The sequence below is a fragment of the Sinohyriopsis cumingii genome, chromosome 17, assembly GCF_028554795.1.
Source record: "Sinohyriopsis cumingii isolate HCF-2022 chromosome 17, ASM2855479v2, whole genome shotgun sequence".
Classification (NCBI taxonomy): domain Eukaryota; kingdom Metazoa; phylum Mollusca; class Bivalvia; order Unionida; family Unionidae; genus Sinohyriopsis; species Sinohyriopsis cumingii.
This window is the reverse complement of record NC_142977.1, coordinates 70,627,014-70,653,165: the sequence shown is the minus strand read 5'-3', so window position 1 is coordinate 70,653,165 and position 26,152 is coordinate 70,627,014. Positions and strand designations below refer to the sequence as shown.

General features: G+C 32.9%; 1 protein-coding gene and 1 long non-coding RNA gene across 6 annotated transcripts in view; both read left to right on the top strand.

Annotated features, from left to right (window-relative positions):
* The first annotated feature begins 3,592 nt into the window (after positions 1 to 3,592).
* LOC149779203 (uncharacterized) lies at positions 3,593 to 12,476 on the top strand. 3 transcript variants are annotated; one of them, XR_016415379.1, is made up of 3 exons: positions 3,593 to 3,677; positions 7,938 to 8,707; positions 12,355 to 12,476. It is a non-coding gene; the product is annotated as an uncharacterized LOC149779203 (long non-coding RNA). The 3 variants fall into 3 exon arrangements; XR_016415378.1 differs by lacking the exon at positions 3,593 to 3,677 and adding an exon at positions 4,840 to 4,968; XR_016415377.1 differs by lacking the exon at positions 3,593 to 3,677 and adding an exon at positions 4,844 to 4,968 and having other exon boundaries at positions 7,579 to 8,707.
* A 5,532-nt stretch (positions 12,477 to 18,008) lies between these two features.
* Positions 18,009 to 26,152, top strand: part of LOC149779202 (uncharacterized) — a 77,769-nt gene continuing 69,625 nt past the window's right edge. For all 3 annotated transcript variants that reach the window (XR_016415585.1, XM_089939776.1, XM_089939777.1), the window contains exons 1-3: positions 18,009 to 18,197; positions 22,335 to 22,423; positions 24,688 to 24,776. Coding sequence is in view for 2 of the 3 variants with exons in the window: in XM_089939776.1 (XP_089795902.1) it covers positions 18,134 to 18,197; positions 22,335 to 22,423; positions 24,688 to 24,776 (242 nt within the window). In the remaining variant the exon portion in view is untranslated. The remainder of the gene's footprint in view (positions 18,198 to 22,334; positions 22,424 to 24,687; positions 24,777 to 26,152) is intronic.

Sequence of the window (26,152 nt, the reverse complement as noted above, 5' to 3'; positions counted from 1 at the left end):
ATGCGTTAGCGACGTTGTGTGGATAGTATATTTGGGGTTTGTATGCGTTCGCGTACGTTTGTGTGGATAGTTTATTTGGGGTTTGTATTATCTCCCTTCTGTGTTGATAGTATATTTGGGGTTTGTTTTTTTCCTATTCCCTCTGTGTGTGTGTGTGTGTGTGTGTGTGTGTGTGTGCGTATGTCTGCGCGCGTACGTTGTGTGTGTGTGGGTGTGTGTGTATTGGTCTCTGTTTGTCCCTATAAAACTCACTTTATCCCTATCAGATACACTCTACCTACCTACCTGCAGTAGCGTGTATTCAGGTCAGCCACTTGCAACACTGTTGACATTTATCCCCTAGTGTTCAGTACAGTGACGTCACTGACGCTGGAAATTTCGAGACTATAAATATGGACTTGGGGATTTCCATAGGTTGTAGCTATACATATATACTAGAGTTCATAAACAGGAACGTCACTCAAGCTGAGGCTATAAAAAGATAGTGGGATTTTCCAAAGGAATAACCCACAAGTTGTAGTATAAATAGATAGTGAGATTTCATAGGAATTTTAGCTGATTATAGATACATAGGTATTTATCCACGATCGTCACACAAGTTGATATTGTAAGTAGTTACTAATTTTATCCATTTTAGTCTAAACCATTGTAACTTAATTTTCGGGGATATGTTTATTTTCCTTTAAATTCTGGGACAATTTCGTCATTTTAGCGTTACTTTTAGTCACATCCATTTTGTCGTTGAGCATTTCCTTGATTATAGCTATTTATAGCATCATTACAATTATGCAAATTTTTGAACACCCCAGCAAGATTTCAGGTTTTGGTAATGCTTTATATATAAATCTCACGCTTGTACTAGTGTATGTATGTTTCTGTCTCTGTTGTGTTTGACCCTCTACCATCATTGTCCCTAGACAATCCCACCATGTTCAATTCCCCTTGACGCTATACAGACCCACCATGTTCAATTTCCATATGTTAAATTCCCCTTGACGCTAGACAGTCCCACGATTTATTCCCATGTTCAATTGCCCTTGACGCTAGACAGTCCCACAATTTATTCCAATGTTAAATTCCCCTTGACGCTAGAGTGGCCCACGATTTATTCCCATGTTAAATTCCCCTTGACGCTAGAGTGGCCCACGATTTTCCGTAATGTTAAATTTCCCATTGACGCTAGAGTGGCCCGGGGGGGGGGGATCTGTAATGCTAATTCCCATTGACGCTAGGGTGGCCCACTTAACTACTTAGACACAAAACAAACAAGAAAAACAGAAGCGTTGTAGACACTTCGAGCAAAGTTTACCAGTATTGGACATCGAGCGGAAGAGAGTGTAATCATATAGGACACAGGGTACAAATTATACGGAAGAAGTGTGAACCAGTCCAGAAATGGGTAAGAAATAATAGAGTATTTACGTGTTTGTTCGGCCATAATTGGTTAATAATGAAAATTAAAATTTTAGTAAAAATATCTTTTGAGAGCTTATCCTATATGTAATTTTAAAAAAATATAGACAAATTTCTACTGATGCAATTTTATCATTCTTACAGGCTTTACTCAGGAGTACTCAATAATGAAAGTAGCACCTGATTCATTTGGTGCAGAATCAATAACATGTGTTTCATGCACATGTATGTAAACAAAATGCCGCGGGTCATATGGTTTTCTCCACACATAAGCTTGCACCAAGGTTAGATGTGCATGGAGAATTATAGGTCTCATCATCAGCACCCAGACATTTTAAGTTATTGAATTTTGAATATGATGGTGTTTCCATATGTTTACTATTGGAGTTGAATTAGTACCGTGTGCCCTATATTTGCTGCTCGTGAACGCATACGAATCTGGTCTGGTTGCGGATATTTCCCAAGTGGGCTACCTACCTGGACACGAGGGACGTAAAACAATGCAAGCACACGAAGATTACCCAATCCGAAGATGGCGACAAGCCCCACCCCGAATTTATGTATTTGGATATATTGCCCAAAAGTATATTAGATACTCACATGGAAAACCTCTGTTCACATCTGGGGGAAATGATGTTGACAAATTGGTTTTTGGCGCAATACAACAGGCGCTACAAATTACAATTGCCGCTGCATTGCACAACAAAACACATACTGCAGAAACAGACATAGGCCTAAGGATGCGTGCAACTAGTATATTTTCGAACAAAAATTGTACAGTTGGTCGAAAAAGCAAAGGATAAATTGTCCCGACCATTTGCGAAATCAAATATAAAAAATCTAAAAGCCTACAACAATTGGTTACAACTCTGGAAACACCACAGCTGTTGCAATATATTAAGAATTTAATTTGTAAAGATTCCTTATTCATATACTACTGTACTTCCAAATTAAGCAACCCACAGTATGTTGTAAAGGTTCATTATCATTATACTACAATATTTTAAAGTAAACAACAACAACAACAAAACACTCACACTCGCGCGCGCGCATACACACACACACACACACACAGACACAGACACACACAATTAAATCTCTAAAATGTCTTCTGATAAAGTGAGACTTTGACGGCCCTACATTTTCTGAAGAGAGAGCGCGACAATTTGGAATTTCAATCTGATGAGCGCAGTTTCTCGAGAAATGCCCTGTTTTTTCTGGGAGCCCATTATTTTATTGACAGAAAGAATATATCCATTAGTGAATATACATTTCAATTGTGATGATTATATTTTATATATTGTTAATATTGATCATTCACAATTATAGAACTTAAAGCCGGATCCACGTCCCAAGCCCTGGGTACTACTCTGTGCTTTCCATACAGACAAATGAGTAACAATGCTTAACAAACTAAGAAAACATCCAGTAAAATACCATGCATCACATCTGAGCCCTTTGTGCGTGTCTTTGCCCGTTCTTTGTGCGTGTCCTTGCCCGTTTTTGCATCTCTTTACCCGTTCTTTGTGCGTGTCTTTGCCCGTTCTTCGTCCTGTCTTTGCCCGTTTTTGCATATCTGTACCGGTTCTTTGTCCTGTCTTTGCCAGTCTTTGTGCGTCTTTACGGCGTTTTCTAAAACTCTACAACTATCAACAAATAAATAACATACATATGTTTTATATTTCCTTAGATGAAAGGTATACCAATAATTTGAAATTTTCAGTAAATAAAAGATTTGAAATGTCTTTGCGATTTCTCATTTCACAATGCTTACCACATGCATATAACAAGATGTATGCCTCCTCCACGAATTTTATTATTATTATTATTATTAAATGAGATCAAATATGTTACGAATAAGATAAGAAAATTCCATGTTTGCTGAGAAAGGAACTTTTATTAATATTTACAATAATTCGTTATAAAGTTATTGCAAACATACATTGATAACAAAAACAAAGAAAAGAACAGCATAGAGACAGTAGAAACATTTATATTTTTATAAACTCGGAATCAACATTCAATATTTTCTACTATTGTCAGTTCCAAATGTCTATGTGCCGTCTTTGCCACGTCTTTGCTTGTCATTGACCGTTTTCCCCACTGTCTTTGCACATCTTAGAGACCTTTAGTAGGACCCCTATGTATCATCATTATCACATATCCGCTTTCACTTTGAAATGGGTTGATTCGCTCCGTACCATCGCAGCAAGTAACAAACACTGGACTTTGTGAAGTTTGGCATAGATTTGCAGCCGCTTTCAGTTGGGAATATTTTTTATATATACTATTCTTCTCTTAACTTTGATCACCTGGTTTTGTGTACAGGTGTTCGACGCGAGCTTGATGTTAAGAAAAAAAATAAATAAAAAAAATAATCTAAAGAAAAAAATCATACAGAGTGACAAAAATACCTTAGATTACCCCGATGACCCGTTCTGACATAGCCTCATAGGACCCTCACTATCATAATATACTCTCTTATATATTATGATAGAGAGGGTCCTATGTCAGAACGGGTCATCGGGGTAATCTGAGGTATTTTTTTCACTCTCTATGATTTTTTTCCTTTAGATCATTGCTTTTTGTTCTTTTCTTAACATCAAGCTCGCGTCGAGCACCTGTGGTTTTGTGCACAGTGGCCCGTATCATTTCTTAAAATTAAACTGTCAGTCATGGATGCTGCATAAAATAATACTTTATGCTATATGTATGACTGATAGTGATAGTTAAATTGTAAGCAACGATACGAGACCCTGTGGTTTTGTGGTGTTTTATGGGTTTAACGCTATTATTCAGCAGAATATAAGATATACATTGTGGCCAGTATGTTTAGGTGAACGAAGAATCCAGAACGATCCACCGACCCACGAGAAGGTACTGGCAAATATTCTCAAATACCATGTTGACTGACACGAGACTTGAACCCATGAGGACAGATGCGAAGTATCAGTTATTATTATAGGCAGGCGAGCATCTTAGCTTGTATTGTTACTTAGAATTTAAATGTGATACATGTGCTATATAATAACTACAGTGCATATACGACAGGTAAATTGTAATCAACGATACGAACTTCATGCCTTAGACCACTCTGCCAATCAGTTAGCCTCCACCTGGTTTTTAGTCAGAAAATTCATTCTTTTATTCAGACTTTCACACCGACTAGTTTGTATTTATTTGCTTTGAATTTCAGGTTCTAATGGAGTATGTATTTATTTGCTTTTGGAATAATGGTTTTAAGAGCTCATTGCCTGTATTGGTAATGCGAATATGCTAAATTAGCGTGGGTGGGTACATACCTGACAACTTTTCAAAAGCCAGGTAGGGAGATTGAATAAAAATAGGAAGATTAGGACCTAAAATCAGGAGTTTTTTCACTGCATTTTTTAAGCCCTGTTTTTCACTAAATATTGATTGATCTTCCAGTTCCAATACATGGAACTTCTCAAAGGATGACGGCTATTTCTTCCTGTGGCATGCCTGATTTTCCCCCAGGATATGCCCTCTTCTCATATTCTGGACAGCTGTGGCCAATCCATTCAATAGTTAAAGGTTAGTCTTAAATAGACAAGCAAAAAAGCCAGTGTTACTAATTAACAATTAATCCTTATCACTGCAGTTGTCTTGTGAAAAAGACTGGCCCCAGACATAATTCAAAGAAACAGTGCTCTGCAGTGTGTGTAATGTATGCAGCAACAGTTGATTGGCAAATAAATGATACCCTATTTTGTTGCAGCTAGGGGTGCCTAAATATGCAGTCTCAAGCTACCATGTGGTAACTATTTTTCCCTTGTTTTATATCCCACTTTATTTGTTTAGCTTCTCATGGGTCAGTGGTTCTTTCCAGGGTTTTCCCAAGTTCTTCCTCCACCATTAATACTGGCCACCATGTATAGCTTATCGTGTGCTGAAAAATGGCGTAAAACCCTACAAAAAAACAAAACAAAACAAAAAACAAAACAAATTTGTTTATCATCAGCTGAAAAGCCATTTAACAATCTTTACTAAATGACAGATTTATTCTGAACTAGAGTTTTGAGGGTACATAAGCGGCATAGTATGATTCTTTATTTTTTCCTTTAATTTAATGATGGTAATTGTTTGTACATACAGTACAGTAATGCCAGGTGTTCACTCATGTGAGTTTATTTGGAGGGAGTAGAGATGCTACAACATTCACTGTGATGATTTTGATCATTTTTGGGATTATAACTTATAATTGCTGGCCATTTAAAAAAAAAAATTGTGGTTTATTTTCTGATTTTAGTAAATAAACTGATTTTAGTATTGTTATAGGGTTAGAAATATTCATAAACTGAATGGGAATAAGGTTTAAATTTAACATTCAGTTTGTTGAAGAAAAAATATTTCTTCATAGCCTGATAATAATTATTTCATCACAGCAATATTTGCCAGTAATAAAATAGAAAATGGCTTCTGTAGATTGCATAAGATGTATCTATTTATATAGGATTTTTTTGTGTAGGAATGAAATTTTTTTAATTAAAGATTTAACTTTAAAATGCAAATTATGTAGGTCAGAAACATATGGGACAATGCTGTGTTGTGGAATTCACGAGATGCAATTTAAGGTCTAAGCTGTTTTCTGACTTGACACATGTTTGTGAAAATACGGGAAAAAACAGCAAATCAGATACTATTGCCTAAAATTACTACAAGTACATACACAAATAAATAAACCATAAACTTGAGATCCTGTAAATGGACTGTTGTAATGAAGCTATATTATAGTGAGTGATTACATTACAAAAACCTCTCCATCTAAAAATAGATGCACTTACGTATGTTTTGATTCTATAGGAAAGAAGGGACTGCAACTTTTGACGGTGGGACTCCTATTTTTACCAAAATGGTAGTCCTGGACTCCTAATTTTAAAATTCTAGCGAGACCTCTGATAATGATTAGGATATATAATCTACTAAGCACTTAAAGGTACTGTGCAAAACTGGTACAAATCAGTTTAGGAGATTCTGGCTTGTTTAATTTTTTTTAAAATTTTTTTTTACCATGGGGAGAAACAGGGGCAGAAACACACAAATTATTTTTGGCCTAAGTGTTTTAGTGCCAGTTAATGTCCTCTAACATTATGTTCATCCCATATATTGTGCATGTTTTGGGAATGGGTTTCCAGATAGTTTCTTTAATCAAAGAAACAAAAGGAGAAAATATAAGACCACACTCCTACATTTTATAAACTTAGTCCTGAACCCATTACAAGGATATGAAAATGTTGTTAGAGATTTAATTTCAAGACTAATTAATTAGTGAAGTATGGATACATACATATATACATACATACATACATACATACATACATACATACATACATAACCTGTGTTTATAGAAAGACATAAGAACAGAATTTTGAAAATATTCTGTATTATTTTTGTTGGGTTCATCATTATTCCCATAATGCACGATGCTTATGACCAGTGCAGGCCTCCCTACATCTTTTAGAAACTGCTGCCAAGGCTGTTTGGGACTGATCAGAATGCAAACACTATGTGCATAAAAGGAGCAAATTCTCAAAGTTTTCTATAAAATCCAATTTATCTTGCCACTAAATGGATTTATTTACAAGTGTCATTGACATTTCTTTTCAGGGCCTAAAGTCTCCAACTTGGTGCATACTGCATCAGTGTGGAAAAACGGTATTGATTTTGTTTTAATTATAAGTTATTCTTTCGTGCGACAGAATACTCCCCTGAACTTAGGAGAAAAATCCTCTCATGTGGGAGGTTCACAGTTATGATCCCCCTGAGTGCCCAAAGTTAAAAATGTCATTTTGTTGAAAGGTAGTTTGAAGCATTGGATCTTTAGCCTTATTTGAAGGTTTCTGCACCTTGAAAATCATATCTAGTATATCAAGCATACAGCTTGGCAGGAAAAAGGATTTATATGTCTAGGTAACCCAGGCAGTGAATTGTTGTTGATTATTGTTTCCTTTTTAAAGAAAAGAAAAGAATGCTGTATGTTTATGTTTCTGATACATTTATTTTATGTAGCTAACCTCACTTTTGTAATGAGTCATTACTCAAATTATTGCCTTCTGATCTGAGCTGTAACAATTCCAATCCATTCTGAGCATTGAATAATTCTCGACTGATCATGTTTTTAGCATCTAAAATGTTTCATTGCAGGAAGAGGTGTTTGATACACATCAAAAGCACATGTATTACATAGAGAAGCAAAAGTGGAAAAAATATCCTAAATACTTTATATACTTGTAATCAGAATTATCAGAAATGAGGTAAATATTGAAAATTTCCTTCATATTCTGTATAAAATACAAGATAAGTGATGGAGCATTTTGCTTGCCCAGCACAAATTTTAATTTGTCCCAGATCATGCAGGACAATGGATTTTTTCCATCCCTGAAACATGTGATAAAGCCAATGAACTGATTTGAAGTGAGTTTCTATTTTAAAAACTGGAATGCCTAATGCCAAGGATCTATGTAAATCTTTTCCCCTAAATGGCATGTTTATTTTCTTTTCAGATATAGATCATAAGAACTCTTAAGGGCAAGCCAGCAATTGCCTTAATTTTTTAAAGCAAATTTTTACTCGAGCTCTATGTAGAATACAACATCAGAATTCTGATTGACATATCGGTTAGCAAATGTGGCACAAACAAAGAAAGCAAAATCATTTAACAAAACTAATTTGAATGCAAAGTTGAGAAATTTGCATTGGAAATGGCAGACCAAACAAGGCGATTGACATTGTATGAGAAAGCAGAACTGTGGTATAAGATAAGAAAGCAACAGCAGCCAGTAGTCATAGCTAAAATAAATAAGTTGACTCTTTATGAGAAAGCAGAACTCTGGTATAAGTATAAAACCAGTCAGCAGCAGTTGCAGCAACAACAACATATCCCACAGTATTTACAGAAACAGCAACAACAACAGAAAGTGCAGCAGCAACTCCATCAACAGCAACAAGAACAACAACAACAAAAGAAACAGAAGCCATTTCAAGACACAAATCTTAAATCAACAGACATGACTGTGCAAGGTCCTACTTCTGCAAAGGATGTCTTGCAGGGACAAGGTCTAAGTAGTCATTTAACATAGACAAGTCCTGCTCCTGCCCATTCAGCAGAACATGTTCAACAAAATCAACAGCAACAGCCAGATGTGGATAACAGACAGCCTACACAAAGTCTGGTTTCAGATGTGATGTCCGTGCCACCACCTATTTTAGATCCTCACGGGAATGCAAGAGAAGCCTCTGGGGGAATTGAGGATGTTGATGGAAGGCATCCAGGGTAGGTTGAGTTACTATAATAAGTGTATTGCATCTGTGGCTATGCTTTGAAATCACTCACTGCCACAATATTGATTCACCATAACAGATCAATAACCAGTTATAATTAGTTACACTGTATATGTGTTTCAGTGTCAAGCAAAATTTTAGTTAAGGTTTGGATGAAAGCTTTTCCTTGTTTATTTTTAATTTTTTAATCAGCAACTCCTCTTTCAGATTTATATTTGCTGTTGTTACTGTGTGCACATATTCATTATTTACAATATTACTTCAGGTGGTAGTATTTCAAATAATTAATTCGGAAAGAAAATATTCTTTGAGCTGGTGGACTGTTTCATTTAAATAGATAAAGAATTTGTCTTTGAATTACTTTAAGTGTAGCTTCCATGTACTCTGGTTAGCTTGTCTTGGCTGCACAAGGTACTTACTATTTATTTCGGATGTTGATGTTGATGGTTGGTATGTTTCAAGGCTGCTCGCAGAATTATTTTCAGTGTGGGTGGCAAATATATAGTGGTCAATTATTAAGTTTTATGGATGTAGGCCAAAATATATTTAGAGGTGAAATCCAGAGGTGGAGGGCAAATCCCCTCTGCCCTAATGTGTGGGCACCATGGTATGTTTATCAAGGTATAAACCATAAACATGAAAAGAATAGGGCACTGTTTATAGTAAGATTAGTAAATTGTACACTTAGTTTTGAAGAATTCATAATTTTCAGATGGGCATATAGTTTAGTTAAAATGTTGATTGATGTTTGATAAGATTGTCATTTGTTATGTATTTATAATTATCACATTAAAAGCAAGAAAATCTTTCGATTGAAACTTGTTCATTAGACATTAACAAAGAAATGTGTTTGTTTAATTTTAGTTGATAAAATAGAGCCTCATATGCTGGAAATTAGTACCTATTTTTTTTTAAAGGTTACCACTTTTTCGTTGATTTTGTGAATGCTTAAATGCCATCAATGTGTTACAGAGTCATTATTATTGATCCTTCATTTTAAACAGCATAAACACTTGTACAATCCTTGATATTTTGTATGGTACAATTTTTTTGTTTTCAACAAGATCACCAAAATAAATTTAAGCCATGAAAAGAAATGAATTCTGGGTTTAGTTATGTATATCTACATCTCTACTATGAGGGTATTTTTGTAGTGCAACTTAGAAGTAGAAAAACAAACATGCTGTTAAAACATCTAATTAATTAATTGGTGTACAAAAAGTATAGGTAATTGAGAAAACTTTTAATTCATATATATCAATTGGACTAGCGTATACACCTTTTCTTCCAGCAAATATTTGAACACCAGTTGAAAGGGATAACTTAATTTTATGGTTAATGGCCAGTGATGCAACTGCACAGACTTTCAGAGTGTTGTCTATTTTTTGAATATATTGGTTTCCTATAAATAGAAACACATATAATTCCATGACTGCCCTTCTTGCACAAGTATAAAATAATAATAATAATGAGGACTTTTTATAGCGCCTAATCTTTAGAGGCTCTAAGTGCTTTACAACATTAGACAACACCTGTAAGATAAAAACATATATAATGATATGATTACAAAAACAGACACCATGAAATTAGAAAACATAAAAAACATGCTGAGAATATTTATGGTAGGAGACATTATTAGGTCTTTAAGTTTGTTCTTGCAAGTATACATGTCAACCATTATGCTTTAAAAGAAAATGGCACCAGGTATTAATCAAACAAGATTTTTATTGTTGACTTGTGGATGAAAATTCTTAGAGCAGATGGGTCTTTATAAACTTTAAAGCTATGTCAGACTAGAAAAAGAAAAATCATAACCACTTTGCAAATTTATAATGAAGAATATGAGAATGATGCAGTAGAGCACTTCATCATCTTAATTGCAGAATTTGTGGAACTTCACAGTCATTCTGCAAATGGTTGACTTGTAGAATAGTTAAAGTGATTGTTGAAAATAAATAATTGTGCAGTGTGTTTTGAGTTTGCATTCTGGTTTTTAATCCACATGGATTTTGCCAGTTTTTGCCAAGTATTTTGACCTGCAGATCAGGTTAGTACGAAAAATAATAGTACAATGTGCTGTAATTATGGTATGTAATATATTTACTATGATGTCGTAGCCTCAATGAAGTATTCTTACTAATATTATTACTAGCAATATATAGGTTAAAATGATTTGCTCAGATTATGCTTGTTTGTCACTTAACATAGTGGCAAAAATTGTGCTTGTACCTCTCTCAGGGTTGGTATGTATGCATAAGCATCACAGCATAAAACATCCTTTGAATTAATGTTGAATTTTCATGTAGTTCCAAAGAAAATTATAAATGCATTGTCTTTTAATTTTTTTAAATCTGGAAGCTAGTAACCTGCTGTCCAAGGAGAAATGTTGTTCTGTATTCCAGAGGAAATAGCATCCATAGCTTACATAGAAAAATAAAACTTTTATGGAATTCATCTGCTTGGCTTTTGCTTAGACTGGCTAAAAGCTGGCATGCAATACAGCTGTTATAGAAATGTTATTTCACTGAAACAATTGCAGTCATTTAATTCAAGCACAACTACCAGGTATTTTGTTTTCCAGAAAATGTCCCAAAACCTGTATCATTTATTGCTAAGCAAAGGTATGATAACTGTAAATTAGAGAAACTTGTTACTAATGAACTTGATGTTACTAAAGTTGGTTTAAAATAGAATCATGAATTTTATCTATTGCTGTATAAAAATGTAATAATGCATCTAAAAATTTAATAATGCATCTAAAATGTAATAATGAATTTAAAAATGTAAATGTAAAAATGCATCTAAATTATAACAATCCATCTAAAAATATAATAATGCAAACAGCTTAAATGTTTGAAAAGAGAGTCTGTTTTTCCATAGACTTGAATTATTTGTTGCCATACTTCTCTTTTAATGCAAACAAGATGCATATGATTTGCCCTCAAAAGTTCCAGGCTGTCATAATGTAAATTTTTGGCAATTGTAGAGAGTGGCCAGAAGTTGGTTTGACCCTGCTGGAGTAGTTGCTTTTGAACAAGCCCATGCTGCTGTCGTCACCAATCACTGCTTTAAATTTGTCTTAAAATAATTATTAAAATTAAAATAATTATTAAAATACTTTTTTGGAAGAAGGAACACACTGTATGAAACCAAATAAAACTTGTACAACAAATTGCAGAAATAGTAATTGATTGGAGATATAAGCTGGAGTCGGCAAGGAGAAACCTTGGGATAACATGGCTGCAGTTTTAATATCACGAGTGTATTCACTGTCAGAGGATGTTATGAATACTGATTACATTAACTGAGGACAGATTTAAAGCCTTTTTAAGAATGACATCGGATTGTTAAATCTGTAAGAATGAAATGGGATTGCTAAGTCTGTGTAAGAGGAACTTTATCTTTTTTTTGTCCCTTTGCATTACACATAATATATTTTTAGATTCAATATCAGATACAGTTTGCAATACTATATGAAATAAATTGCAGAGGGTAATCTGTTTATTTCATGCATAGTCTTTATACAAAATCCTATGTAACCTGGTCACACCATGGCTCCCAAGTGTTAAAAAATGAATTTATTAGCCTACTTGAAGAAAGGTGTAATTTCTTACAAATATATAAATCTGCTTACAGAAGAAGTTTCCCTGTAGAATCCAGAGGGAAGGTAGGACTGGGCCTTTCTTTGCAAATAAAGAAAGAACGGTTGGTTTCTTATCTTAACAATCCAAGATCTGGCCAAATTATAGAAGTAGATGTTGATTTTGTGAATGCTTAAATGCCATCAATGTGTTACAGAGTCATTATTATTGATCCTTCATTTTAAACAGCATAAACACTTGTACAATCCTTGATATTTTGTATGGTACAATTTTTTTGTTTTCAACAAGATCACCAAAATAAATTTAAGCCATGAAAAGAAATGAATTCTGGGTTTAGTTATGTATATCTACATCTCTACTATGAGGGTATTTTTGTAGTGCAACTTAGAAGTAGAAAAACAAACATGCTGTTAAAACATCTAATTAATTAATTGGTGTACAAAAAGTATAGGTAATTGAGAAAACTTTTAATTCATATATATCAATTGGACTAGCGTATACACCTTTTCTTCCAGCAAATATTTGAACACCAGTTGAAAGGGATAACTTAATTTTATGGTTAATGGCCAGTGATGCAACTGCACAGACTTTCAGAGTGTTGTCTATTTTTTGAATATATTGGTTTCCTATAAATAGAAACACATATAATTCCATGACTGCCCTTCTTGCACAAGTATAAAATAATAATAATAATGAGGACTTTTTATAGCGCCTAATCTTTAGAGGCTCTAAGTGCTTTACAACATTAGACAACACCTGTAAGATAAAAACATATATAATGATATGATTACAAAAACAGACACCATGAAATTAGAAAACATAAAAAACATGCTGAGAATATTTATGGTAGGAGACATTATTAGGTCTTTAAGTTTGTTCTTGCAAGTATACATGTCAACCATTATGCTTTAAAAGAAAATGGCACCAGGTATTAATCAAACAAGATTTTTATTGTTGACTTGTGGATGAAAATTCTTAGAGCAGATGGGTCTTTATAAACTTTAAAGCTATGTCAGACTAGAAAAAGAAAAATCATAACCACTTTGCAAATTTATAATGAAGAATATGAGAATGATGCAGTAGAGCACTTCATCATCTTAATTGCAGAATTTGTGGAACTTCACAGTCATTCTGCAAATGGTTGACTTGTAGAATAGTTAAAGTGATTGTTGAAAATAAATAATTGTGCAGTGTGTTTTGAGTTTGCATTCTGGTTTTTAATCCACATGGATTTTGCCAGTTTTTGCCAAGTATTTTGACCTGCAGATCAGGTTAGTACGAAAAATAATAGTACAATGTGCTGTAATTATGGTATGTAATATATTTACTATGATGTCGTAGCCTCAATGAAGTATTCTTACTAATATTATTACTAGCAATATGTAGGTTAAAATGATTTGCTCAGATTATGCTTGTTTGTCACTTAACATAGTGGCAAAAATTGTGCTTGTACCTCTCTCAGGGTTGGTATGTATGTATAAGCATCACAGCATAAAAACATCCTTTGAATTAATGTTGAATTTTCATGTAGTTCCAAAGAAAATTATAAATGCATTGTCTTTTAATTTTTTTAAATCTGGAAGCTAGTAACCTGCTGTCCAAGGAGAAATGTTGTTCTGTATTCCAGAGGAAATAGCATCCATAGCTTACATAGAAAAATAAAACTTTTATGGAATTCATCTGCTTGGCTTTTGCTTAGACTGGCTAAAAGCTGGCATGCAATACAGCTGTTATAGAAATGTTATTTCACTGAAACAATTGCAGTCATTTAATTCAAGCACAACTACCAGGTATTTTGTTTTCCAGAAAATGTCCCAAAACCTGTATCATTTATTGCTAAGCAAAGGTATGATAACTGTAAATTAGAGAAACTTGTTACTAATGAACTTGATGTTACTAAAGTTGGTTTAAAATAGAATCATGAATTTTATCTATTGCTGTATAAAAATGTAATAATGCATCTAAAAATTTAATAATGCATCTAAAATGTAATAATGAATTTAAAAATGTAAATGTAAAAATGCATCTAAATTATAACAATCCATCTAAAAATATAATAATGCAAACAGCTTAAATGTTTGAAAAGAGAGTCTGTTTTTCCATAGACTTGAATTATTTGTTGCCATACTTCTCTTTTAATGTAAACAAGATGCATATGATTTGCCCTCAAAAGTTCCAGGCTGTCATAATGTAAATTTTTGGCAATTGTAGAGAGTGGCCAGAAGTTGGTTTGACCCTGCTGGAGTAGTTGCTTTTGAACAAGCCCATGCTGCTGTCGTCACCAATCACTGCTTTAAATTTGTCTTAAAATAATTATTAAAATTAAAATAATTATTAAAATACTTTTTTGGAAGAAGGAACACACTGTATGAAACCAAATAAAACTTGTACAACAAATTGCAGAAATAGTAATTGATTGGAGATATAAGCTGGAGTCGGCAAGGAGAAACCTTGGGATAACATGGCTGCAGTTTTAATATCACGAGTGTATTCACTGTCAGAGGATGTTATGAATACTGATTACATTAACTGAGGACAGATTTAAAGCCTTTTTAAGAATGACATCGGATTGTTAAATCTGTAAGAATGAAATGGGATTGCTAAGTCTGTGTAAGAGGAACTTTATCTTTTTTTTGTCCCTTTGCATTACACATAATATATTTTTAGATTCAATATCAGATACAGTTTGCAATACTATATGAAATAAATTGCAGAGGGTAATCTGTTTATTTCATGCAGTCTTTATACAAAATCCTATGTAACCTGGTCACACCATGGCTCCCAAGTGTTAAAAAATGAATTTATTAGCCTACTTGAAGAAAGGTGTAATTTCTTACAAATATATAAATCTGCTTACAGAAGAAGTTTCCCTGTAGAATCCAGAGGGAAGGTAGGACTGGGCCTTTCTTTGCAAATAAAGAAAGAACGGTTGGTTTCTTATCTTAACAATCCAAGATCTGGCCAAATTATAGAAGTAGATGTTGATTTTGTGAATGCTTAAATGCCATCAATGTGTTACAGAGTCATTATTATTGATCCTTCATTTTAAACAGCATAAACACTTGTACAATCCTTGATATTTTGTATGGTACAATTTTTTTGTTTTCAACAAGATCACCAAAATAAATTTAAGCCATGAAAAGAAATGAATTCTGGGTTTAGTTATGTATATCTACATCTCTACTATGAGGGTATTTTTGTAGTGCAACTTAGAAGTAGAAAAACAAACATGCTGTTAAAACATCTAATTAATTAATTGGTGTACAAAAAGTATAGGTAATTGAGAAAACTTTTAATTCATATATATCAATTGGACTAGCGTATACACCTTTTCTTCCAGCAAATATTTGAACACCAGTTGAAAGGGATAACTTAATTTTATGGTTAATGGCCAGTGATGCAACTGCACAGACTTTCAGAGTGTTGTCTATTTTTTGAATATATTGGTTTCCTATAAATAGAAACACATATAATTCCATGACTGCCCTTCTTGCACAAGTATAAAATAATAATAATAATGAGGACTTTTTATAGCGCCTAATCTTTAGAGGCTCTAAGTGCTTTACAACATTAGACAACACCTGTAAGATAAAAACATATATAATGATATGATTACAAAAACAGACACCATGAAATTAGAAAACATAAAAAACATGCTGAGAATATTTATGGTAGGAGACATTATTAGGTCTTTAAGTTTGTTCTTGCAAGTATACATGTCAACCATTATGCTTTAAAAGAAAATGGCACCAGGTATTAATCAAACAAGATTTTTATTGTTGACTTGTGGATGAAAATTCTTAGAGCAGATGGGTCTTTATAAACTTTAAAGCTATGTCAGACTAGAAAAAGAAAAATCATAACCACTTTGCAAATTTATAATGAAGAATATGAGAATGATGCAGTAGAGCACTTCATCATCTTAATTGCAGAATTTGTGGAACTTCACAGTCATTCTGCAAATGGTTGACTTGTAGAATAGTTAAAGTGATTGTTGAAAATAAATAATTGTGCAGTGTGTTTTGAGTTTGCATTCTGGTTTTTAATCCACATGGATTTTGCCAGTTTTTGCCAAGTATTTTGACCTGCAGATCAGGTTAGTACGAAAAATAATAGTACAATGTGCTGTAATTATGGTATGTAATATATTTACTATGATGTCGTAGCCTCAATGAAGTATTCTTACTAATATTATTACTAGCAATATATAGGTTAAAATGATTTGCTCAGATTATGCTTGTTTGTCACTTAACATAGTGGCAAAAATTGTGCTTGTACCTCTCTCAGGGTTGGTATGTATGTATAAGCATCACAGCATAAAAACATCCTTTGAATTAATGTTGAATTTTCATGTAGTTCCAAAGAAAATTATAAATGCATTGTCTTTTAATTTTTTTAAATCTGGAAGCTAGTAACCTGCTGTCCAAGGAGAAATGTTGTTCTGTATTCCAGAGGAAATAGCATCCATAGCTTACATAGAAAAATAAAACTTTTATGGAATTCATCTGCTTGGCTTTTGCTTAGACTGGCTAAAAGCTGGCATGCAATACAGCTGTTATAGAAATGTTATTTCACTGAAACAATTGCAGTCATTTAATTCAAGCACAACTACCAGGTATTTTGTTTTCCAGAAAATGTCCCAAAACCTGTATCATTTATTGCTAAGCAAAGGTATGATAACTGTAAATTAGAGAAACTTGTTACTAATGAACTTGATGTTACTAAAGTTGGTTTAAAATAGAATCATGAATTTTATCTATTGCTGTATAAAAATGTAATAATGCATCTAAAAATTTAATAATGCATCTAAAATGTAATAATGAATTTAAAAATGTAAATGTAAAAATGCATCTAAATTATAACAATCCATCTAAAAATATAATAATGCAAACAGCTTAAATGTTTGAAAAGAGAGTCTGTTTTTCCATAGACTTGAATTATTTGTTGCCATACTTCTCTTTTAATGCAAACAAGATGCATATGATTTGCCCTCAAAAGTTCCAGGCTGTCATAATGTAAATTTTTGGCAATTGTAGAGAGTGGCCAGAAGTTGGTTTGACCCTGCTGGAGTAGTTGCTTTTGAACAAGCCCATGCTGCTGTCGTCACCAATCACTGCTTTAAATTTGTCTTAAAATAATTATTAAAATTAAAATAATTATTAAAATACTTTTTTGGAAGAAGGAACACACTGTATGAAACCAAATAAAACTTGTACAACAAATTGCAGAAATAGTAATTGATTGGAGATATAAGCTGGAGTCGGCAAGGAGAAACCTTGGGATAACATGGCTGCAGTTTTAATATCACGAGTGTATTCACTGTCAGAGGATGTTATGAATACTGATTACATTAACTGAGGACAGATTTAAAGCCTTTTTAAGAATGACATCGGATTGTTAAATCTGTAAGAATGAAATGGGATTGCTAAGTCTGTGTAAGAGGAACTTTATCTTTTTTTTGTCCCTTTGCATTACACATAATATATTTTTAGATTCAATATCAGATACAGTTTGCAATACTATATGAAATAAATTGCAGAGGGTAATCTGTTTATTTCATGCATAGTCTTTATACAAAATCCTATGTAACCTGGTCACACCATGGCTCCCAAGTGTTAAAAAATGAATTTATTAGCCTACTTGAAGAAAGGTGTAATTTCTTACAAATATATAAATCTGCTTACAGAAGAAGTTTCCCTGTAGAATCCAGAGGGAAGGTAGGACTGGGCCTTTCTTTGCAAATAAAGAAAGAACGGTTGGTTTCTTATCTTAACAATCCAAGATCTGGCCAAATTATAGAAGTAGATGTTGGAGAAATGGAGTTTCATTATTGCAGGGGCAAGGAAATTGGACAAGGATCATTTGGAACTGTCCGTGAAGGTATGCCATAGTTATCATGATGTGAATTGTTCCTCGATTCAGACTCAACAGGAGTTCACAATACTGAAAGTTGTGCTTAAATTTGTTCTTTGTTTTCCTTAGTCTAGACAATTTGAAAATAATTGTGGAATCCATTTCTCCCCTCAGGTTGAGATATTTGACACTTTATTTAATCCATATAGTTATTTATATTACAGTAGGCACTTGTAACAATTTAAATTAACAGAATTAAAGGTTTTATCTTAATGTGTATAGACAGTATGCTGAGTTTGTGTAGATACATGTCATAATTCTGAATTATTCTTTAAATTGATGAAAATTGATAATTACTGCATATGATTGATATTAGACTGTACAAATTCACCAAACTGTCTCTCTCTAACCTGCCAAGCTTCTGCTTACTGGCCACATGTTTTAGTCACAGTCAAGCTATTCTAATGCTGATTAAATCTCTGTAATCTGGCCACCTTCCACAGACTGGTTGCTTATTATGGTTACTGTAAAGCTGTAACATGGCCACCTTCCACAGACTGGTTGCTTATTATGGTTACTGTAAAGCTGTAACATGTACCAGTGGTGGTCATCTTGAAATTTCATTGTCATAACTCCTCTTGAACATAAAAAAGGTAATTTTGGCATGTTTTCATCAGAAGACATCTCATGATGTCTGATTGGTTTTACATGAAAATGATGCTGCTTGCACATCCAGTGAGGCAACCATTTTGGTCATCTTGGAGATCTTGCTTTGTCTTCTGAATGGATGGTCAAATGAGTATGGGGTTTTACTAATTTTAGTCATCTTAATAATTTTGTTATTGCCTCTCCTCCTGAATGAAGGGTTGTATCAGGATTTCACTGAAAGGCTTATTATGATGTCTAATTGGTTGTAAATGAATATTTCACTGATCTGACTTCCAAAATGGCCACCACAATAACCATCTTGAAAATCTTATCACTAGATGGCTGGTCATGACATTATGCCTTCACCAGAAATGATCGCTGGTTGGTCCTCAGTGGAAATGGTGTCAGTTTAATAGTCACTAAGGGCAACATTGCAGCCATCTTGAAAATCTTGTTATCATTACACATTCAAAAGATAAAAGTCATATCAGCATTGGCTTGTGATGTTATGTTGGTCCAAAATAAAAATGGCACTAATTAAATATCCAATAATTCCACCATATAATTTGAAAATATTGTTATGACTGAGAATATCAGAGACGGTTTTAACACTTAAAAGGTAGAAGTGTTATTATCTTGAATTCCAGGAAGTTATTTTCGGTCAGTTGAACATCAGTCCCTCTAGTTACACCTAATTCTATTTTCTGATTGTTTCAATTGCCAGAAAATGCCTTTGGGAAATATGCTACGGCATGCAACCATTCCTCTTAATATTGGATTTCATGTTTAGTCTTAGTATCTGATGTCACTTACACAATTCTTCATAGGTTGGGTAATGCCAGTTTGTCATACATGGGGTAATGCCAGTTCTTCATAGGTGGGGTAATGCAATAGACTCAAAATACTAACAACAAAACAGATTAAATTGTGGAATCATGTTCAAGTACGTATTTCACATTACTTAAAATTGATGGAATATTTGTTGCTTGTGTCTGTCTCTTTATCCACCAGTTGTCCATGCATCTGTCACTACCTTTTTCTTTTTAGTCTTTTTCAATGTTTTGAAACCAAAAATATTTTGTCAGAAAATAAGAGTTTGAATATTTCTTATATTGTTATAATTATTCATACTCTGTTTATTCACTATATGATTTACAGTCATTTAAATTCATTCTAGTATCTTATATGATGAACTAAATGCTTTATTTTTGTTGAACTGTTGGTCATGCATTTTTTTTGGGAACAGTTTTCAAACCTTAGTTTGTTTTATCTTATGGAAATCTGCTTTGTATCTACAGAGCAGGGTTAAAATGACATGACTAAAATGATGTTACTTGTTACGTACATGTATGTTGTAGTACTATAAATTCTGGGAGAGATTGGCTGTATCATGGCTTAGTTGCAATCACTTTGTCTTTTTTAAAAGTAAATATTTGTAATGGTAATACAGTGATGATAATCTTAAGAACAGTACTTTCAATGAAAATAATTAAATCAACAAAACTTGTATAGGGGCTGGAGAATCTCTAAAGTTCCATTTAGGCAAGTAGTACACAATTTTATCTGCCCAGAGTAAACTCTTCTGCACCAGCTATCGTAGGTGTATAAAAGTTGTTGATGTTACAGTCCAGCTACTTAAAAATATACATTCCAAACCATAACACATGACCTGAGTTGACAAAGTGTGGCATGCCTGTAAAATTTGTGGGGAGAACCCTGTAGATATTTAACTAGGTGTAGTGCAAGAAAATACACATCAGTCAATACATTTTACTTATTTTGGATTGTGTTTATCATAAACTGTATAAAAATAATTTTTTTCTTCACATGGTTAAATAATTCAACATTTCACTGGTGTTCATCATCAGAACTATTAAAGTAGAGAAGAACCTTATGAAATTAAAAGTCATAAAAACTACAGAAATTTATTTTTAATGGAAAAATAGTATTCACTGAGGCCATAGGCATTTATACACTGACATAAAAATCCAACTAAAACAATCCATTTATACAGTGACATAAAAATCCAGCTAAAATAATCCATTTATACAGTAACATAAAAATCCAACTAAACTAATCCTCCATTTATACACTGACATAAAAATCCAACTAAAACAATCCATTTATACAGTAACATAAAAATCCAGCTAAAATAATCTATTTATACAGTGACATAAAAATCCAACTAAAATAATCCTCCATTTATACAGTGACATAAAAATCCAACTAAAACAATCCATTTATACAGTGACATAAAAATCCAACTAAAATAATCTTCCATTTATACAATGACATAAAAATCCAACTAAAATAATCCATTTATACACTGACATAAAAATCCACTAAAACAATCCATTTATACAGTGACATAAAAATCCAGCTAAAATAATCCATTTATACAGTGACATAAAAATCCAACTAAACTAATCCTCCATTTATACACTGACATAAAAATCCAACTAAAACAATCCATTTATACAGTAACATAAAAATCCAGCTAAAATAATCTATTTATACAGTGACATAAAAATCCAACTAAAATAATCCTCCATTTATACAGTGACATAAAAATCCAACTAAAACAATCCATTTATACAGTGACATAAAAATCCAACTAAAATAATCCATTTATACAGTGACATAAAAATCCAACTAAAATAATCTTCCATTTATACAATGACATAAAAATCCAATTAAAATAATCCATTGATACAGTGACATAAAAATCCAACTAAAATAATCCATTTATACAGTGACATAAAAATCCAACTAAAATAATCCATTTATACAGTGACATAAAAATCCAATCAGAATAATCCATTTATACAGTGACATTAAAATCCAATCAGAATAATCCATTTATACAGTGACATAAAAATCGAATCAAAATATGCCATTAATATACAGTGACTAAAAATCCAATTAAAATAATCCATTGATACAGTGACATAAAAATCCAACTAAAACAATCCATTTATACAGTGACATAAAAATCCAACTAAAACAATCCACTTATACAGTGACATAAAAATCCAACTAAAATAATCCATTTATACAGTGACATAAAAATCCAATCAGAATAATCCATTTATACAGTGACATAAAAATCGAATCAAAATATACCATTAATATACAGTGACTAAAAATCCAATTAAAATAATCCACTGATGCAGTGATGTAAAATCCAATTAAAATAATCCATTTATTCAATGATGTAAAATCCAATTAAAATAATCCATTTATACAGGGACATAAAAATCCAATTAAAATAATCCATTGATGCAGTGATGTAAAAATCCAACTAAAATAATCCATTCATGCAGTGATGTAAAATCCAATTAAAATAATCCATTTATACAGTGACATAAAAATCCAATTAAAATAATCCATTTATGCAGTGATGTAAAATCCATTTAATCACAGCAGAAATGTTCGTCATTCCATACTGTTTATTTTAAATGCAAAATGACTTGATATTTTTCTGCATTAATGTGTGTATGATGTCTGTTTGAACAGCCCATATTGATGGAATAAAATCAGGAGAGTATGTGATTAAACGAATTGAGGTAAAAGAGGATGAGCAATACTGGAAGTCCTATGACAGAGTAAGTAATAATGCAGATATGCATTTTGTACTTTAGTGTGAAAATACATTTTTAAAATGCACAGCCACATTTCAATTTTGTAGAACTAGATCGAGCAAAATCCAATTAGGGTCTACAGTAACATTAGTTGCATAGAACATTAAAGAATCTACATTAATCTACATATAATGATCTGATTGGAAATCATAAACTGAGTGTGAGTCTGAATGAAACTGGGTTTCCATTTTTAGCCAATTGGCTAAAAGCTTTCAAAAGTTACACTTGTGATTGGTCAAAATGAAATATCAAACTCAGGGTTAAGATACTTATGATTTCCATTCCAGATTCTGTACTGTTTGAAATCAGATACATTTTATCCACAATAAAATAGTACTTTGCTGTTGGAAATTGGGTTTAATGAGTTTAAAGCTGTTTTGGTATTTTTATTTTGTGGCAATAATTATTTGTCAGTAGATTAAGTTATCATATATGTTATGCTAACACCAAAACTATATATGTTATGCTAACACCCAAACTAGACTTAGAACACTACCTGACGTATAGTTTCTGTCAGAGATGTGCAACAGCCACAATTTATATACTTATCAGAAAAATACTTATAGGCATTCACATCGAAATGAAAGCCCTGGCACTTTTTGCCAACATCACTACACACTCGGAATCTCTGGAATCTGAGATTGTAAGCAGGCTGCTGGCATTCAGATCTGTGGAATCTGAGATTGTAAGCAGGCTGCTGGCATTAAAATCTGTGGAATCTGAGATTGTTAGCAGGCTGCTGGCATTAAAAGATGTGGATAGCAACAGCTGGTTTACTTACATAAGAAAAACTCTAAAGAAATACTCCCTCTCATCAACGTGATTTACAAACCCACTGGTAAATAAAACATGGGGTGGCATAAAACATGGGGTGAAACTCATCTAACCAAACCATGACTCATATTCATCTGAATCCAAGACTACCCTTTGATGCAGCTACATGACCCATGGACATCGCCTCAACCATTCACCAACCCAAGAGTGGTAGTGGGAGCATCCATCAATGCAAGGGTTCTAACATGCTCATAAACACTGCAGTCCAACAGACATTGGATCAGCCAATACTCCATCTTCCCTGTTTGTTTCCTCACTCCAGGAAAATGAGAAAATATAAAACCTTTCATTTTCATATGCCTCTTCTTACAGTGCATGTTTGTAAAACATCTATAAAAAGCCTAAGATTCATCCAGTATATTATTCTTGGGAAGCTATCATTGGCTTTTGTTGTAGTGCAGCCATCTACTAAAACACCACCTTAAAGTTTTTAACTGATAAAATCCAGGAAATTGAAGTGTCCTTTACCGCCTCCATTGCCTGAGAGTAAGATTTTTAATTTCTTCCAATCCCACCTGTGCCTGAGAACAAATGCATTATTCTTGCTACGTTCCCATTAACATTATACGTATATTTAAGTTCAGTGTATTGTCACCTCTAGTTTCCCAGATAGATATATTACCCAGACCATATAATGTGGCAAACTCCGAATAAATACTGGGAGGAATTACAGTCAGCAACAGCAACAATATAGCTGGCATAAAAAAAGACTGTCATACTAATTGATATTCAAAACTACTATGCAGAATCGGACCAAATTTGACAGCGATGCTGGCATTGAGGACTTTCAGTAATATGCAAATGACGCTGATCTTGACAAGTATCTGTGAAGGTAACAGAAATTATGAAATCTGAACTGATTGTTTTCATAACAAACAATCAATCAAATATGAAGAAATTAATATTGAAAGCATCTACTCATACAGACGTCTTGTCTAACTGCTTTTGCATTTGGCTGTTAGATATATGTGAATCAGGTCAGCAGACTCAAGTCCATATGGGCCTTTTGTATGTGACTATTATGCCTTTAGTCCACATGGGTATCTTGTATGTGACTATTACGCCTTTAGTCCACATGGGTATCTTGTATGTGACTATTACGCCTTTAGCCCACATGGGTCTCTTGTATGTGACTATTACGCCTTTAGTCCACATGGATCTCTTGTATGTGACTTTAGTTATGATATTCCTGTAAAATGTTACCATTGTTTTTAAATTGTGCCTGTGCAATGGTTCCAGCCATAGGCCTACTGAATACTCAGGTATTAACTTGTACATGCAAAACTGCTGCAGTAAAATTAGATAATGATGTGTGTTGTTCTTTTGTTTAGTTTTTTCTTAATTATCATTTTAATGGACATTGCAATAATGATATTTTCATCTTTCTTTCAAAGGAAATTTATCATGGGAGAATACTTCATCCATATATCATCTCGATCGTAGCTCGTGCAGAAAAAGTAGATAACATCTCAAGAAGCCCCAGGTAAGTTACCACTTGGGATGAAAGTATTTTTCTATGTCCCAACTGGGACAGCACAACTGGGACAGATTGTTTTGATGCTGTTTGTACATTTATATGTCCATCCTGAATCTGGTTGAGTGTCAAAGCACAATAAAATAATAAACTTTAAGCCATGAAATTTCATGTACTCATTGTTATAAGTAATGACCTAATTAGATTTTTGGCTATTTCAGGTTTTTTTTCTCAATCTATTATACATAGGTTTTATATTTACAAAATAAATGTTCATAATTAAGCAAAAAACATATGAGGCAGATGGTTTATTTAATGACTAGAGTTTCAGGCCACTATAAAAAGTTTTCAGTCTTTTATGTTTTGGATGTAGACTTTTGAGAAAAGCCTTGTTAGCAAAATTACCGTATTTCATGTATTTTTGTGTACCGTTTAATTTTGTGTACATAATCCTGTTATCAAATTCACAATTATTTAAATGTATCATAATTTTTTTTACATATCACTTTGTATTGTTCGAAAATACCATTAAATTATTGGACATAGAATGTTTACTAAGAAGATTTACGTTTGCAGAAAAGATCAATAATACCATATTGCCATTTTTTAAATAAAAAAAATAATTAACTGTTGGTGAGAAAATACAATGATTGATGCATAAGCTCTCTTATTGTCATTACAATATCTACTGGTGCTTATTAACAATTGGACAAAGGATTTCACAGACCATGCCTTTTAATATTATTGTTAATTAGTTCTCCTTATAAAGTTTGTCACTGTAACAAACACCACGTGCATTTTAAAATGAGTTCGGAAGCCTTTTGATGTGTTCTTATACAACAAAAATTACATCTCAGTACATGCTAAAGTGAAAACCACAGACCTTTTGTCAGCTAGTCTTATTGTTTCATTATAATCATACAAATGTAAAATATAAAAACCTTGTCATTTTCTATCGTAAATTTGAAAGTCACGGACTCCATTAAATCGATTCATACATATACATATACTATCTTTTAAGTGTTTGTTCAGTTTTGACTTGGATACTTGGATATAATTAAAATTTTGTTGCAAATCTATTCAATGATATGTCCCTCTATTATTTTTACTGGCGAGTTCGAATAACAAGTAATGCATATGATCACTTGTCCTTATGACAAATTCTAATGGACAATGGCTTCAATAGCACATTGACAGATTTTCATTTCCCTAATGAGAGCCTCATTTCCTTACTGACAGCCTCGCTGATTTGACCTAATCAATCGATTCTTGCCCTCTTTTCTGGTTTCAAACACTGGATAACCAAAGAGCTACCATGAAAATAACACTGCATAGCCATGTGGTTGTTGTGACAATGTGCATTGTAATTAAAACAAGAATGAATT